Consider the following 17,878-nt stretch of genomic DNA (forward strand, 5'->3'; position numbering starts at 1 on the left):
GTTTGGGCTCTCAGTCTTTGATATATCACACAGTGGTTAAGGGCAGGTTCGAGCTAAGGTCAGTCAGTGGCCAGTTGGCCAGCTTTCGGTTAGGAATTTTCGAGTACCATCACTATTGGAGGAGGGAGTTGCATAGATCGACGCAATGTCCTACGTATATTATGATGACGACATTGGTATAATAAAAACAACTTATGTTTCTCAGTGTAATATCCAATGTCAAGTAATGCATACGATTTTCACAGTCATTTTGATGTGTCACAGATGATAAACAGCACCTGAAGGTAATAACATGAATTCTGGATATGCTTTCATGTATGTGTTGTGTGCAGTCATGGACTCCTGTACACTTAACATGGCACACAGTATATAAATCAGGTTGTGGACAAACGTTTCTCCCCAGATAGTCAAAATGTATCTTACCTTTATTTGATATTAAATTATTGATTCATTCTTTCTTGGGTTTTATTATTAACTTATCGTTCTGTGTTTGTATTATTCAATTTTTTTTAGCCTATATTAACACATAAAAACAATAGTGGTTTTCACTGTCTGGCACTGGATGATCATGCTAACCTTGGAGAACAGCTAAATGATCAAAAGTTGCATACCTCTGAATTCTAAACGTATCAGACACAGAATTTATGTTATTACCTTCAGCTGCATTTATGACGCATTTAAAATGAATCTCTGCTGTGAAAAGGGTCCATTCGTAAACTTCGTAAATTGGTTACTGCATTTAGTAGACTTTGAGTGGCTTGACCCAAGCGTGGTTGAGGGGGAAATGGATCAGCATAATCAGATTGTATTTTGCAATTAAAATGTACCTGACATCAAACGTATGAAAATCACCCATTTCATTATTCATAATGGGGTGTAAAATGAAGAAGGCTTGTCATCCCTGCTCTGCTCAAGCTGCTGATAATTGCGGGCCCTGTTATGCTAAAACACAGGTGGATTAGACTGTCACTCTGTCTCGGTATTAATACAATTGGTGGAATAATATAATATAATTATTTCAGACAGAGGTCCATAGCACATAAATGTAAGATATGATAACATAAGAGACATATAACATAGGGAAAAAGATAACAATGTTACCTAACCAGTAATCTCTCTGAGAGTGGGACAGTGGATTTAAGCGGTATTATATGAGAGGGTGTGCTTTACCGTTATCATTGGCACGACAGTGAAGCGAAGCCCTGTATGGTGCCATTAATTATGCTCTTCCATTTGGTATAGTTGATTTACATGTTCAATGTACGGAAAGTACAGTCTACAGTCAACTAGTATTTCTAGTACTTCTATCCACAACTACTATCATCAGTTGTGGTTGTATTACATTATATGAATGTGTGAATGAGCACGGTTAGCGTCAATATAATTATGCTAATTATACTATAGTACTACTATACTGTCACTGATACAGGAAAGCATCCTCAGCCTTTTTTCGGATTTGTTTGATTTTATTTTATTTTAATTCTGATATTGAAAATATTATTTCAATTACTTTTCTGTCCTGTTTTAGTTCTATTCTGTGAAAACGACTGGAAACCAATGGAAAACAAAAGAAAAGCAATGTTAACGCATCTCTGGAACGCTTGTAGATGTGCTATTTTTGAAAAATCGTGAAAATGTGGCACAAATCCTTAAATATATATTCCTTCACAGCGAATGTTTTTAACTCAAATACAATACAATTGTGGGTGTCTGTGACATGAAAAAGTTGAGCACCACTGACATAGAAACATAGGTTTTTCAGAAAGGTATCAGGATTTAGAAGACATTTGTAGAATCTGGTCTCAGGTCTTTATATGGGTTAAATGACTGTGACCTACCTTCCTGGTGTCAGGGGGAGTGCAGGCTCCAGCTGGAGGCCCAGCGGATCAGCCTGTCTCAGATACATGCTGCCCAGCTAGAGGTGCTCCAGGAGCAGGTAGATGCCCACACACACACCCTGGATCTGGAACTGCAGCGTGTGAAAGAGCATGGCGGTCATGGTGAGCAAAGCAAATTTACTCTTGAGAGTGTACAAATGTAAGCAGAAGGATACGGGTCAGTTTGGTTACATTTGTACACTCTCTGAGTTGCAAATGGATAAATTAACACTGGTGCTTACTGTGTAGTGTGGTATGATGGGTTTGCATGAGTGTCCATTAGTGTGTTTGTGGCATGGCATTTCTTTCCTCTGAGCTGTATTGTTTGTTTTTGTTTATTCATTACCCATTCTGGACGGGAACCCCTTTTGGTGTTTTAACTAAGCATCATGTTATACTTTAGCTATTGAAAAATAGCAGATCTACAAGCTCATAGCGCGCCACTCGGTGGCGCGCTATGAGCTTGTAGGTCTGCTATTTTTGAAAAATCATGAAAATGCGGCACAAATCTTTGAATATATATTCTTTCAGAGCGAACGTTTTTTTAATTTCGATGTCTGGCCTAAATGGGTTAATGATCTGGCTTAGATGCTATGCTCTGAAGATATACAGTATACTGTATGTTTGTGATTGGCCAGCACAGTGACATTCAACATAGTTTTTGTGCTCTTCATGAACTATTAATTAATGTTGGAACCTGTGATTCATTCATGCTCTATATAACCATACTGTGTACTGTACATAACATTGGTTCCTCTTTGCTTTTCTTAGACATGCCAAAAGTCTCCAAATATCAGAACGTGGTGCAAGCTGTGTCAGAAGAATGCAAGCAGCTGACTCTGGTAATAATTAACCCCAAGTCACGAGAACTAGAACGTGTACAGTGTTGTATGTCATTGACATACAAAAACTGCATTGAAAAAATGAAGTAAAGGATATTGTGACGTTCAGCTCATCCTACTCAGTTGGCATAACATTTTAAATGAAATGTACAATGTACTCAGGAGATCAAGGCAGGAAAGAAGAAACTTATTAGCTATTACCACAAAAAGTAAAGGGTTTCAGATTATTTAGAAGCTTTCACTGCAAATGAAAGCATGTATGAGTGAGACATTAACCATATGAATAGTTTGAATGCAAAATACTAGCCAGTGATTTCCGTATTGTTTTATTCGCCCCACCCCCGGTGTGTTAAAAACGTGTGTATAACTTTGTTTTATCTCTTCCCGCCAGACCCTTGCAAAGCACTTCGGTGAAGAGTTGTTGGAATCTGTCCATCAGGTTGACGTAAAGGACTGGCCGGTCACTCCAGTGGAGGGAGAAATACCCACCAATTTCACTGCTGTCTTACTGGAAGCCAGAGGTGATTGCAGCATACTGGATCAAACGGATATATACAGTATATTCATAAGAACTTGTTATGTGTTCATTCATTCAACCTTCCTTTATTTTCTCTGAAATACATTGAGAGCAGGACCCTCATTTTCAATGATGCCGAGATTACAAAAGGCATGGCACAACAGAGTCATAATTTGCAACAAAGTTTACTGTAAAAGCAATCAAAGACTCAGGACACCAATAAGACACCTTCAATTAAATGATGACAATTAAAAAAGAACAAGATTAATGAGAAGATTTCTAAACTGCCCCAATGAAAGCAAGGAATCGAGGTTTAAATGTTGCATGTATACTTTGTATAGGGAGTGCTAAAACTGAAGGCTGTCTCAGTGTCTTACCCAATTCAGAGTTAACCCTGGGATAAGTACTACTCTCTTGTAGATTTTATATTGACAAAAATATACGGTACTTGGGGAAGAACAGAGAGCTCAACATGAACGTCACCCTCCTTCAAGTCCATTGTGGCTTTCTTCCGTTTTAGAGCTGTACAGGGATCTCCGGGAGGTGAAGGCGAGAATTGAGCAGGAACATGGCCATCTGTCACAGCTCCAGGCTCTATTAAGGGCTGATGGAAACAAGGTGAGCATCGCTGTCGGGCAGAAACCTTGTTTTAATGTTTTTAATACATTCGTGCCCACAATGTGTCTCATTGCAATGAGACAAATCTGCAATTTTTGTCATTTCTTCCACACTGTCTGTGGCAAATATTTAACTAAATTAAAAAATTAACAAGCGCTTGTGACTAAATAATAACTACATTGGATCTCTTGAAATAGAGGTTATCTTTTCCATTTCCTGGAAATGATCTGTTTTTGACCTACAAGATTTCTGCCCAACAACGATAATAGTTGACTTTCAGGGAGTGGGGGAGCCTGTAAAACAAATTTTAGCCTTTATCCGAAGTGCTTTACAATGTGCATCACATTCACCCATTCACACACCCACACGTTCACACACCAACGGAAGAAAAAACCATGGAAAGCATCAACCTGCTCATTGGGAATAGTTTGGCGTTAAGTGTCTTGCTCAAGGACACTTCGACACTAACACAGGGACAGCCGGGGATCGAATTCCCAAGCTGCTGCTCTACCTCCTGAGCCCTTCAATGCTGTAAAGCTAACACCTTCTATACCGTTGGTCTCCTAGATGACAGCATTGCAGACAGCATATGATGAACTGAGGAGTAGCAGTGAGAGAGAGATCTCCAGCCCACAACTGCAGATTGACCGTTCAAGCCCCTGCACACGCACAGGTAAATCTGGACTTAACCCATTTTGGGGCGGGAACCCCTTTTGGTGTTACCATCATGTTATGCTTTAGCTATTGAAAAATAGCAGATCTACAAGCTGCACCTCCCCTTTTTTGACAAATGTAAAAAAAACACAGCTCATCTGCTGAAAACACGTAAGTGAGGTGCTGGAGTCACAAAGGGCTAATGAAAAAAATAAAGGGAAGCTCCGCACACTCAGATCTGTGCACAATCAATGTATTTATTTCATTATGAATTCATGCTCTGGCTCTGTTACACAAGGAGACAGACACACTAGTTTGTATGACATTGAGGAGACACAGTCCCCCCCCCCCCCCCCCCCCCCCCCCCCCAAGTGCCACTAGACAAATCTTTCTCGTCTCTCTGGGATTGCTTTTGTAGATGAAAGTGTTTGCCACAGCCTCAGATTGAGACAGACTCAATATGCACTTACATCTTTTGGTCACATCCAAAGTACAGATTATTGGGTCAAAACTTTATTGGGTCACCGTAAATTATTGTGACATCTCTGTGTACCTACCAATTGCTCTAGCTTTACTTTTAGACTTTTTGAGTGGTGCAACCACTCCAAGGAACAGCAATGTCCGTGTCAACCGGGTGTTCATGTTTGTGTGTTTGTGTGTGACTATGAGTACCAAAAGTGGCGCTGTTGTGCCAGAAACAGAGAGAGAGAGATAGTGCTGCACTGTTGCCTGCTAATATGAGAGAGAGGGGGGGGGGGATTTGCACCACTCAGTTCACACAGTAAATAATTGCTTAACAACAAAAAATGGCAACAATGTATTTGAACGGGGGAGCATCTTGTTTTGAAAGCCATTCACAAAAACGATTTAGTTATGAGCTGCAAATCAAGCTTGTTTCGATCAAAAGAATCCGAGATAAATGGTTTCTAAAAAATCCGTTCCCATAGACCTCATAAGCGCGACGTCACTTTTCACTTCCGTATTTTCCCATGTACTTCCGTCGCACGGCAACTGGAGCGATACAGACGTGTGGAGAACAGCGTTATGAAACGATCATTAAAAAAGACTGGTGCCCGCTGGCCTAGCCATCCAGGCGCATGCCACATATAGGCTCTGATGCGTTGCGTGTTCGAGTCCTGTTCATGACGACCTTTGCTGCATGTCTCTCTCTCCCTCTTTCCTGTCTCTCTTCACTAGTTGAAACTATCAATAAAGACAGAAGCCACAAAAACAAACAAATTAATAAAAAGACGATCTCGCTGACCCTGGTGGGGTCATACCAAAAATGGGACACAATGCCTCCCTGCTTGGCACGAAGCAGCGGTTCGCAAGGTTGGCAAGGCTTACACACGCGCACGCATGCACGCAAATACTGCCCCCAGGGACCCCAGACAATGAAGTATATGGAAGTATAATGATTCATATCATGAGCCGTTTTTCTTTGCACCTCCAGGCTGCTGAAAAGAGAGCAATCGCATATCAAATACAATTCACCTTCTGGCCGGAACAAACTATGACTAAGCGAGGCACCCGCCTACTATAATCCAACCACCTTCTTCCTTGCATGTATTTGCCAACATAAAGCTTTACATTTAGTCCAGCCCTTCATATTTTCTGTGTGTTTTTGCCAGGTCTGGAAGAGCACTCCGGAGCATCGTCTAGCTCCCACTCTGCTGACCTGGAGAGGCTAAAGGCTGAGGTGCAGGAGAAGCAGATGCACCTGGAGGAAAGACACGGGCAAGAGATGGAGCATCTCAGAGCCTACTACCAGCAGCAGGCTGCAGAGACAGAGGAGCGCTATGCCACAGAGCTCATTATGATGGAACAGCGCCTCCAGGAGGCCACAGGCAGCCAAACTCAATCGAGGTGATTATGGTTCATACCTGCCAGTGACTGAAACGTTTGTCATCAACTTGTGCACTTTGAGCACTTTAGAACGGGGTTGAGCATGTAAAAAAACAGTTTGAGTCTTCCTTCAATTCTTTAGTGGTGTGCTTCACCACTTAAGTTCCTCTTTGTTTTTGAGATCACTGCACCTGCAACCAACCTTATACTAAGGAAAATGAAGGCGCAACAGTCGACCCTGGTCTTTAGTTTAAAACACAGATGCCATGGGAGGGTTTAAATTCTTAACCACTGAACTCATATAAATTCATCTACAAGCTCACAACGTGAATGTGTCACATTGTGAGATCGTAGATTGGCTAGTCTGGAGGGGACCAGCTGTTCTGATCACTTAGCTTAATTAAAGAAAGAAAAAAATCCATTCCTCTCACTATTTTCAAACCTCGTGTTTGTTCGTACCAAAAAAACGAGCATAGTTGCTATGGTTAGCAACCAAAAAATCGAGCATGGTTGCTATGGTCAGTATGCACCACTCGGTTCACACGGGTGTGATTTTTTACATAGAATTGAGAAAATCTGACTATTCACATTTTATCGAATAATAATTATAAAAGAATATGCCCAAACCCGAGTAGTCAATTGAGAATTTAATGAAAGGAGACAACAAAACCATTGTAGAATGTGAAAGCTAGCTGAAACTGGTTCCTCCGACAGTACCTCATGAAATATTCAAAAGGTGGTTAAAAGCATTACTCGATTCCTGTTGCTGGCCCACTAACCTATAAGATTAGGGTTTCAGATAGAAAGTGTAAACATTGAATAAGGCATGAATGAATGGATCTCATAAAGGACCACTTCACCGCTTTTCAACCTGCTTTCATATAATTGGTACTCCTCACTAATGTTCATGAAAAAAAATCTACTCTGTCTGTGTCTCATAAGAGGGCTGTGGGCAGTTCAGAAACCCGTCCACCAGTGACGACATCGATGGTGAATTCAAGCTAATAGAAACGGCAGGCTTACTATTCGTGAAAAGTTGCAATGCGATAATGGAAGCCATCGTTCTCACGATAATAATCGAAATATGTTTTTAAAAAATCAGAAAAATCTGCCTAATGATGTCACTGGTGGATGGGTCTTTGTGGTACATTGTGGTATTTTATCATGAACATTAGTGAGGACCAATTATATCAAGATAAGTTCAAAAGTGGTGAAGTGGTCCTTTAATAATGAAACATACAGTCCTTTCATTGCGATGAAGGAGTTTTGGAAGGAACATTACATTGAGATTATACCATACAGCAATAAATAAGACGGATTTTACTCTCACTTCAATTCATTTAAATTGTTATATTTATTTCATGCCACTGATTTCACACATGAAATATGGAGACCACTGATGCTCCCTCCTCACACATCATTTACTTTAGTTTACAATATGTTATTTGAATACTTTTATCAAAACAAGGATCCATTTATGTGTTTCTCATAAACTGAGATCCTACTGCCCTCTGCTGTTTGGATTTGAAAACATATTCACCACTACTGTAGTTCTCAGTTCCAACTCCTAGGATGCAAAATTACACAATGACAGTACTTGAATCCTACACTATGAAAATCCATGTATTTGTCAAGGATGGGAATGAAGTAAAATGGTGCTCATTTTATATTGATATAGTGAGTGCCACTTATCTTTATAATATTAGATGTGTTTTACCTACTCCTATGGGTCTACCTACCCCAATGATACTTTCATAACCATCTGAACCCCTATATACTTCATTGATCGTCTTCCCCCAGTGGTGTATACATGGTCCCCTCCTTTGTCCCTCTACACCAAATGTCTTAACCGAAAATAGACTATTTTAAAAGCTCACAATATGCTTGTGCATTGTCTATTTTTACAGAATGTTTGCCTATTATGACATGCCCAGAATTTGGATGCTATGATTCATGTGGTTAAACAGCTGTATGATCTTAATTTTAACATTAAAGCTAAAAGCACCCAACTGGACCAAAGTGGGTTGAACCAACTGACATTGCCATCCTCAGAGCTCAGTTGTCAAGTGTCCTATAGTTTTTCGTGACCCCCATCTTGGGGTCACCAAAGATGGGACCAATCAGAAGGCTGACAAAGGGTGAATTGCGTCACCATCAACAGCCAATTAGGGACCACCGAGGACAGGCCTACATAGTTACAGTACCATACATACGCAGCCGACCACAGTACTTGCGCGCTCTGCTTGCGCAAGTAATAACCTCGAAGGTCGACCGGCCTGCGGCCTGTCTCGCTGTAGTGCCACGGAAAATAAATACATTTAAAAAAAGTGCCAACCCTATTCTGATTCTGGTAGTGGGATAATAATAACTTAGATTTATATAATTTACCAAAACAAAGAAATAAAAACAAAACCAGCTGTCAAAGGCTTTGATGAACAGATGCCTTTTATACGATATAATTATAATAAGATGCTTTCTTATATTTCAGCTCAACAACAATGATTTATTTTTCACTTCCTAATCTGTCTTTTAGCTTTTCCGGTGGTGGCCAGTCAAGCTCTGGGAGGACAGAAGAGGACACAGAAGAACTAATGGTAGGGTTTCTATTACTTACTGGACTAATCATCACCTCCCCCTCCTCCAGTCTGAAATATGTACTGTTATACAGTATACTTTAAAACACTGTGACAGTACGGGGGGGGGGGGGAGTACTTTCAGCCTCCAGGCTACAACCTGCCCTACATCCCTGTCACTATAATACAGGCCCCAGTTCCAGTTCGGTCCATCTCTCATGGGACAGGCTAAAAGGGTTGGGGAAGGTTACATAACCTTGCAGTGTAGTGTGTTACTGGTGAACCGGGCATACATTCTCTTGTCTCGGCACCGCATGGAAGGACGTTTATGTCTCACGTGACTAAGCACACACCACCCCCGCTACATTTTTAAAGTCATCTCATTCACCATTACTTCAGTTACCGTCCTCCCTCTGTGTGTGTGTGGGTGTGTGTCCATTGTGTCCAACCTCCTAACGTCTAAGAAGTAGTGAGTGTCCATGGTTCTTGCATCGTTTATGCAGAAAGGAAGGCCAGGAGAGAAATGCAGAAATGGAAATAAGGACAGGGAGAGTGAGAATGATAGTGGAACAATTGATCCTATCAATGCAGGATTGGCACTTAAGGAAAGCGTTGCTGTCGAGGCTGACGACAAACAGACAACACAGGGATTCATAGCTAGACAGACCACTACTGTATTTGTGGAATAGTGTGGCTCCAGCATGATGCGACACATCTCTATCCCTTGATCAGCGTTGAGGGTGGACAGAACAAACGTGTGTATTTATTTATGGTAAAATGCGTTTGGGGATATATTGAGAACCACTAAAGAACTGTGAGTGCATTGTTCTTTATCTTAGTATCTTGTAGTACTCTTGTACTCGCTGCACTTGTTGGTTTATTTTTCCTTCTTTTGTCTTAACGTTTGTTATCTTTTCTGGACGTTATCTCCATACTTATCTAGTAATCAAACCCACTATCTTCTCTCTCTCCTCTGGTCCTTTTCTATCTCTGTTTATCTCTGTTTCTCTTACTCTTTTCTGTTTTCTTCTGTCTGTGCAGCGGCTGGTTGAGGCAGAAGGTATCTTGGAGGAAGGCTCGGACCCGGAGCTACAGCGCAGCAGGTCAACGGGCCTGCCGGCACAGCTGCAAACACTGAAAAAAGCGCTCTACCACAAGTATGTCCAGGAGGCGGCCGCACTCAAGGAGCAGCACAGCACCGAGCTCAGGAGACTGGCGGCGGAGAGGGTAGGGGAGAGGAGAGATGCGAAGGAGCCTGGAGGAGAGACGGAGGAGAGGAAAGCACTTACCAAGCTTGAGCGAGACCTCGACGGCATCGACGGGGCGGGCCGCCACATCGAAGGCCCCAGAGCAGAGGAGCAAGTCGCCCTGAAACAAAACTGTGATAGAGTGGAGAGGGAGGTTGCAAAGGTATGTGACATGACATTATCTATGGATGGTACTAGTATTTGTTTATGGAAGGCAAGTGTTTTTGTGGCAAGTGTTTAAAGGGACACCATAAAAGAACTGTTGTCACTGGGGTAAAATCCATTAATGTTTTATTATTATCTCTTATTCATACAGTTACGAGTTTTCTGTACCAGTAGTAATCATTACAATCACTGTTTGTGTCTGGACAATTTGGCAATTAGTTCACTTATATTCCTGTCTAATTTGGAATTGGAATTTTGTCATTTTGTAACGAGTCACTCGAGTACTGACACACAGGGCAATCTATTATAACCTGGCAGCTATCCAGAAGCTGCCTCACTAACATCACAGAAACATTTGTTGCTGTTATTTTGTCAATTTCCAACTTCTATTAGCCAGATATTCCATATAAAGCGTATCACCATTCTTTTATGTGCCACTTTGTCATGATTAAATAACTTCCTTGCAGGCCATAGTTCAGATGTCAGTAGAGTTTGCCCAGCAGACTGAGCTGGCTCGTCTCAGCAGGCACACCTCCCAGACCACCTCATCCATGCAGACACAGGAGGAAGAGGAAGGAAGGCAGGAGAGTAAGGAGGAAGAACGTGTCCTCAAAGTCTATGCCTCACCGGAGGAAGGGGAGCGGGAGAGATTGGAAAAGGAGCTGAGGGAGAGGACCACCGAGCTACAGCGGTTAAAGGAGCAGCTGTGGAAAACTGAGCAGGTTGGTAAAAGTGACTGGCCTGATAGAATGTGGTTACTCTTGATGGAAACCATGCATGCTCTGTATAAATATCGTGGCACTGGCAATCTTATCAGTCATTTGTTAGAATACCCTCTTCTTAAAGGGCTAGTAGTAGTGACCTCTAAAAGTAGTGGTTACATAAACATGAAAACGACATACACACAGAGTTAAAAAGTACACTGCACTCTTGCGTTAAGTTACTTTCTCATACAGTAAATGGCCTGAACTGGTATGCCTGCCTGTGTTTGCAAATGTCTTCATTCATACTTTAGAGGAGTATCTATTTTGCTTGTTAGCGGCATCTTTATCACTCTTTTAATAACACTGTTCATGTCTTGAAGACCTAACCCCCGAGTCAGCCAGGCTTATTATCAGTAACCAGGGTAGGCATTAGATGCATGATAGCAGTAGCTGTCACCTTCAATGTTCTTGATGGAATAAGACTGAGTCCAATGCACTCAGGATTGTAATCCATGTTCAAAGCGACTTTGTAAGAAATTCCTTGTACTGTAGTGTACAATTAATCTGATTGAGTTGCATAGCTGTGCCTGCCATTTAGGTGATGTTTGAGTGTCATGCAGTCATGTGATTAAGATACATTTATACCGTACAACTGAAAGATCCATATGCGGTATTCCTAAAGTTAGGCTAGCCCAGATTATAATTGTTAACTTCAGCAGCTGTCTCTCCCAGCAAGTAACAAGTATGACTAAAACTTGAACATGTCAGTGGTTCCACAGAGACTACTTTAGAAATAGTTATGGTGATTATTATGGCATTGGGCAGAAGTTACATTATATAGATAGATAGATAGAATACTTTATTGGCAGTTTAAGAAAATATTACAGAAAATGACATCATTTTACAAAACGCCAAATGGACTTTGACACAAAAAAGCCTTGTTTCCATTGTGGTCCACCATGTAACATGAAACTATACACAAACATGACTGTACAAACAACAACCATGAAACAAATAACAAATAATCCTTATATATAAGGCTGGGAGCTATATACATAGGACAAGAGGTACCCTAAGAGAAGAGTCCAGAGCATGGTAGATGGCCTATCCAGGGTCGGAAGCTAACTATGACCAGTTAGTGTGCAGATGGAGCCATGATTTAAGGTCTTTCCTAAATCGTTATCAATTGAATACCATAACTATTTTAGAACTGTTAGCACTATGATACAGTATAGAGTGTACACTGTACTAGACTATATTTGGGCACACAGTCCAGCATGATTTTCACAGAATCTATCGCTCATTCCACGTCATTGGAGCAGGTACAGATTAGTATATATCTTGATGACATTGCAGATTTGACTCTTGCATTTTACGCCTCATGTACACCTCATAGTCTCCTTCAGCTGTTTTATCTCACTGACATTATTCCTGATGAAGAGGGTAGAATAAGAGTTTTACCCAATTCATTATTAACATGACTATACCAATTAATGCAGTTAGGTTTTAACTGAGAAATAACAGTGAGCAATCAAACAGACAGAGCGTTTCATCAGATCTAAATGAAACAATGTTTTGAAACTACTGTAGTACCAGGGTGTGTCTGCACCATTAACTGTATGGATACACACACAGTGTCATGTGTTGGTGAATGAATTGATATTCATCAGCAAAGGGCAGCGCTTCTGCTTTCTCACCAAAAGAGAGCGCTGCATCCCCTACAAGTTCTATTGACTCAAGTGCACCTGTTGCCATAGCACCACAAAGATACTAGTGTTTACAGCTCTGAGGGAGTTGGAAGTGTTTATGTGTATATGAGCAGATCGTTTGCTTGTGTGCAAAGCATGTGCGTACCTCGCCTTTTACTCATTTTAATCAATTTGTACTAATGGTCAGGAATAAATCCAAACGTCACTTCGCTGCCTGGCGCTTCCAGGAACATTGAACAAGTGTAGCCTTTCCAATGACTGGGCTGCTGTCTGTGTTCTCTCTGCTGCCTATCCAGGCTTTGCAGGAGAGAGAAAGGGACAAGCGAGGAGCTGGAGAAGAGAAGGACAAGGAGGAACCAGGAATAAAGGAGGTCCATGGAAGGAGAGATCAGGCAGAAGTTGGAGGAGACTCCTCCAGCCTGGATGTAATCACCACTGAAAGGTACGGGTACGGATCACCTCATACTGTAATAGTCATAGAATACATTAAATAACACGATTTGATTACAGGAAATTATTGAGTAGTATACTGATGGATTGTCTTTCTCAGAATACTCTGACTTGTCCATAGACTTCGTTCGTACCCAATGTACTTGGGGCTGCAACTGGGACTGGAGCCTATAGCCCGCACGCACTCACACATACATATGTGTGTATTAATTCATTGATTGGGTTTGCTATGTGTTTAAATCAAAGTCCCTTGTAACTTTAAGTTACAAAGTTACTTTAATTTAAGTTACTTTAAGTCCCTGTAACTTTAAACCGTTGAGCGAACTCTTTCACTGCTGCTGTTCTCTCTGTTTTCTGTGTGTGTATACTACAGTATAGACGGCTTTCTTGTTTACAAACATTGAGACTGCACACGCAGGTGCCGGTTGCATGTAATCAATTCCCAACAGATCCCCAAACGCCAAATTAGATATTCTTTGACCGTTACATAGTGCTGCAGTCCTCCCCAACAGTCTTGACTCATCTTCAATTCCAATCATGTCTTTGTAGAAACCAGCTGCGTAAGGCGTACGAGAGGCTCCGCCAGGTGCTGATTGAAGTTCTGAAGACCACAGCGGCAGCGGAGGAGACCATTGGCCTCCACGTGGACACTCTGAGAAAGGTCTCAGGTGAAGGGCCCCCGCAGGCCTCCTCACAACCAGCCACTTGGCCAAGGCCTGCAGGCAAGTCACAGTAGGCTTGGAATGAACCTATGGCAGAGAGGCTCTTTGAGGCTGTTTAAATGTATATATTTGTGTGTGTGTGTGTGTCTGAGATACACATCATATATCAGATTCAAATTTAATACATAATATATCAGATTCAAATTTAATAAAGTTAATATATTGAGAGACATAAAATGTTTATTTATTCTTGAAGAAAGAATATTTGATTGCTGAAACTTTTAAGGGTCTCAGCAAGACTAATAGTCTACTGTATAAATATATTATGGGGTGAAATAGTCTACTTTTACCAGGGGTCTTTTGCTAACTATTATTCTTATAACAATATACTGTTATATTTAAAGATTTAATATAATAAATGGGGGGATTCAGGGAAAGAAAAATAATTGAGAGATAAAAGGATAATCAGAGGGGTCCGGCAGAGGAAGGAAAATTCACATTTTTGTCTGTCCTGTATTCATTTATTTGGGTTGTTTTAGCTGTCATGATGGAGTTGGTGTCTATTCTTCCTGTAATCATCACAATAAACAGTAATTAACCTACAAAGCATGTTTATTCACTCACTTGATGGAGCTCCCCTGGCTCTAAAATAGTTATTTGCCACATGTGAAGAAAATACAAAAAATAAAGAGAAACATGCTAAAATAAGGATGAAAATACGAAAATACGACAATCAATTCACAACATAATTCAGAGATTTGACCAATTACTGTACCATTCCATAATGCCTTGTATTACAGTGACAGTGATGACTCAGTTAAACCATTGAGCCACTACACTACTTTACTAGCAATATCTAAATACAGATACTGTAACATGGTCATTGTCATATTTAACCTATTTTCGGCATGTCATTTCTGTCAGTATTTTCTTTATTGTAAAATAAACCACTTTTTATATTGAAAATGGCAGATTTACAAGCTCACAAAATTAAATTATACATTGTGAGCTATTCTTCATATGACAAAGTATTATAGTGAATGGTTTAAGTAACCTTACTAACATTTCATACACTGTGGAACTCGATGTGGAGTTAATATGTGGTTGTCTGGTCTGTATACAAACCACACAGACTTTGGTATTATTATGGTTGTCTGTATACAACAACCCACTTAAATCACCAGTTTGAGGGACTAATTAGAAGAGCTGAGTCAGAGCAAACCAGTATCATACTTACTGTGTTTTTGGAACAACTTGTAACTAAGTACTTTAAAGTGGTTCCAGGAATACAGTTGTAGTCTCCAGGGGAAATAACACTCATGTAACATTCATTCGATTCAATGTTTTACGGTGGTTCAAAGGACTCAAACCCAGAAAGCAAAGCAACATTTAAAATCTCTGTGTGAACCCCTTTATTATGTTTTTTCCTGAGATTAACACGTCAATACTTTAAATGTGGAAAGCAAATTCAATAAATGTGGAAAGCAAATTCAGTAATACCTCTCAGTAGTAGGTATGAGGATGCTATGAAATTCAAATAAAAGAATCATCTCGTTTATAGAAACATTAGTAACATAGTGTTACTGGCAAGTATGTGTTTCCTTGTACAGTATGTTACTGAATGATTACATGTTCTCCCACATAGGCTCTTCACTGAACATGTCCTCATGTTTTCCCCTCAGTGCCCCCTACTGTACATTTGTTCCACATACAGTAGTGTGACTTATAGTCACTTATATTACCGGTACCTATTTAATACAGTAGACAATAGCCATGCTTTATAAAAAACATAAAATCTTATCTATTTCACAGTTAATGTTTGTTCTTCTAATATCAAATCTGCAGTAGGTATAAGATTATATTTCAAGACTTGCTCGCTGCATGAAAAATTAAGGAAGACTCCTTAGACTGAGACTTAAGAAAATAGAATTTATTTTATTTTTAGATGCTCATAATAAAGTGCTCTATGCTCATGGTGAGTTAAAAATCACCATTCGGTCCTGGGACCTACGTTAGTGCTATATTACCTAACATCAGTGAAATTCTTTCTTGGATTCATCGGCATAATAAATAAAATAGGGTTATATATATATAGGCCTACAGTGTACAAGCTTAGGGGCGTTGCCATATGTACTTACATATACAGTACAGTATACCACCCTCATCCTATACTCTTAAGCACTGACTGCGTATTATTCTGTTAATTAATTAGGCAGCTCTGTCTAATGAATATAAGGCCAAGTTGAGCCATCTGCTAACCTTTTCTTCCCATAGGTATTCACACGTTCACGTGTAAAAGAAAATATAAAGTCTTAACAAGTCAGAGGACATTGACAGTGTTGTCGTGAATGACACAAAATCCACTCTTTTCTATTACTTTATTGTCTGACGTGGCATTTGGCTAGTTTTATGGAATAATGCCTGAAACGTAAAATATTGAACAGACCGGTTTATGTCCCCTACAATACTGTATATTGTAAGTGCTGTACTGTTAATCGTACTAATTGCTGACTGTGAATGGCAATTATCACATTAGGTATCACAATATATGTATTGTACATTTGTGTCTCCTCCTGTTAAATCTTCTGTGTGGTCTCCACAGGTCCTCCCGCAGAAGCCTGCCAGGTCAGTGAGACGGGTGCTGATGAAGTAAGCGGCGCGTGGTCTGGCGAGACGGACGAGGGCCTGGAGGTGTCCCAGCAGCAGATCACAGAGAGCCTGCTGCTGCTGGCGGCCGAGGGCCAGCTGGAGAATGAGGACTACCTGATGGGAATTAGCACCCGCCTCCAGGTAGCACTGGAGAGGATGCTGGTGGCCATCACCCAGACCACCAACCAGGTAGGAGGACGCTCTTTTTTTTTTGGAGTGGTGCAACCATAGGATGCAGCACTCCAATGCCCAGCAATGCATGTCTCTGCCTGGCTGTGTCCCTGGCTGTGTCTGAGCATGGGAATAGCATATTTTCACCACCAAGTTTCACTGTTGCACAGCCTAACACACCACCAAGTGTCACTGTTCTCTGACACACAGACACACGAACACACACAGAGGCCAGGGAGGAGAGCTTGTACAGTACAGTACAGTACAGTACAGTACAGTACAGTACAGTACAGTACAGTACAGTACAGTACAGTACAGTACAGTACAGTACAGTACAGTACAGTACAGTACAGTACAGTACAGTACAGTACAGTACAAGTGCAGTACAGCACCACTCACTTCAGACGGGTATGATTTTTTTTTGGCGATTATGAAGTTTTATTTTTTGATGATGGAAGAAGAAATGTGATTATCAACCAATCGATGTGAAAATGTTCTCCATTATTTTGTCATACAATGGTATTGTGCAAAAATAGCAAATAGCTGACCTACAAGCTCACAACATGCCATGAAATGCACTGTGAGTTTGTAGATTAAAGCAATAAGCCACGAGAGGTCTCAGATTACCAGGTATTTTACAATGGCTGGGGGGCGTATGCAGACCCGAGGCGCAGCCGAGGGTCTTCTACCCTCCCAGCCATTGTAAAATACCGGTACCCGGTAAGCTGGGGCCTCGAGTGGCTTATTGCTTTTCTAAAACGGTTACAAACATATAGCAATATTAACCTAATAAAACTATTAAATTCACAAAAGTAGCTACGCTTTGCGCCACCAGAGCGAGCCACATCACTTCTTTGTTTTGCTGCAAGTAGGCTATGTGACGGGAGAATAGCGCTTGATGCCGCACAGCATGGGTTTGCAAGGCAATCAAGCGCTCCCCTTCACCAGTACAGCTACAGAGATGCGGAATCAGCTGCGAATGATATAAAGTGATTGAAGGTGTGGGTTATCAGTGAAATTTACACCGGTCACGTGATGGTAACCAGCCAATCAGAATCAAGTATTGGGACTACCCGTTTTAGAATGGCTAGTTTTGTTAAAAAAAAGTCTAAATCGATATTTTTATTAAAATCGATCATTTTTTTATTGATTAAATCAATTAGTTTGATTAACTTTTGCACCCCTACTCTCCTAT

At 40.8% G+C, this 17,878-nt stretch overlaps 1 protein-coding gene across 5 annotated transcripts in view; it reads left to right on the forward strand.

The window, feature by feature from the left end:
* Nucleotides 1-17,878, forward strand: part of akap9 (A kinase (PRKA) anchor protein 9) — a 92,065-nt gene that overhangs the window by 30,321 nt on the left and 43,866 nt on the right. For all 5 annotated transcript variants that reach the window (XM_079523011.1, XM_079523010.1, XM_079523014.1 and 2 more), the window contains 12 exons: nt 1,853-2,000; nt 2,649-2,719; nt 3,111-3,240; nt 3,757-3,854; nt 4,422-4,527; nt 6,140-6,374; nt 8,887-8,947; nt 9,968-10,336; nt 10,806-11,060; nt 13,048-13,193; nt 13,751-13,923; nt 16,466-16,701. In XM_079523011.1, coding sequence (XP_079379137.1) covers nt 1,853-2,000; nt 2,649-2,719; nt 3,111-3,240; nt 3,757-3,854; nt 4,422-4,527; nt 6,140-6,374; nt 8,887-8,947; nt 9,968-10,336; nt 10,806-11,060; nt 13,048-13,193; nt 13,751-13,923; nt 16,466-16,701 — 2,028 coding nt within the window. The remainder of the gene's footprint in view (nt 1-1,852; nt 2,001-2,648; nt 2,720-3,110; nt 3,241-3,756; nt 3,855-4,421; nt 4,528-6,139; nt 6,375-8,886; nt 8,948-9,967; nt 10,337-10,805; nt 11,061-13,047; nt 13,194-13,750; nt 13,924-16,465; nt 16,702-17,878) is intronic.

Source organism: Electrona antarctica (genome assembly GCF_951216825.1).
Source record: "Electrona antarctica genome assembly, chromosome: 15".
Classification (NCBI taxonomy): Eukaryota; Metazoa; Chordata; class Actinopteri; order Myctophiformes; family Myctophidae; genus Electrona; species Electrona antarctica.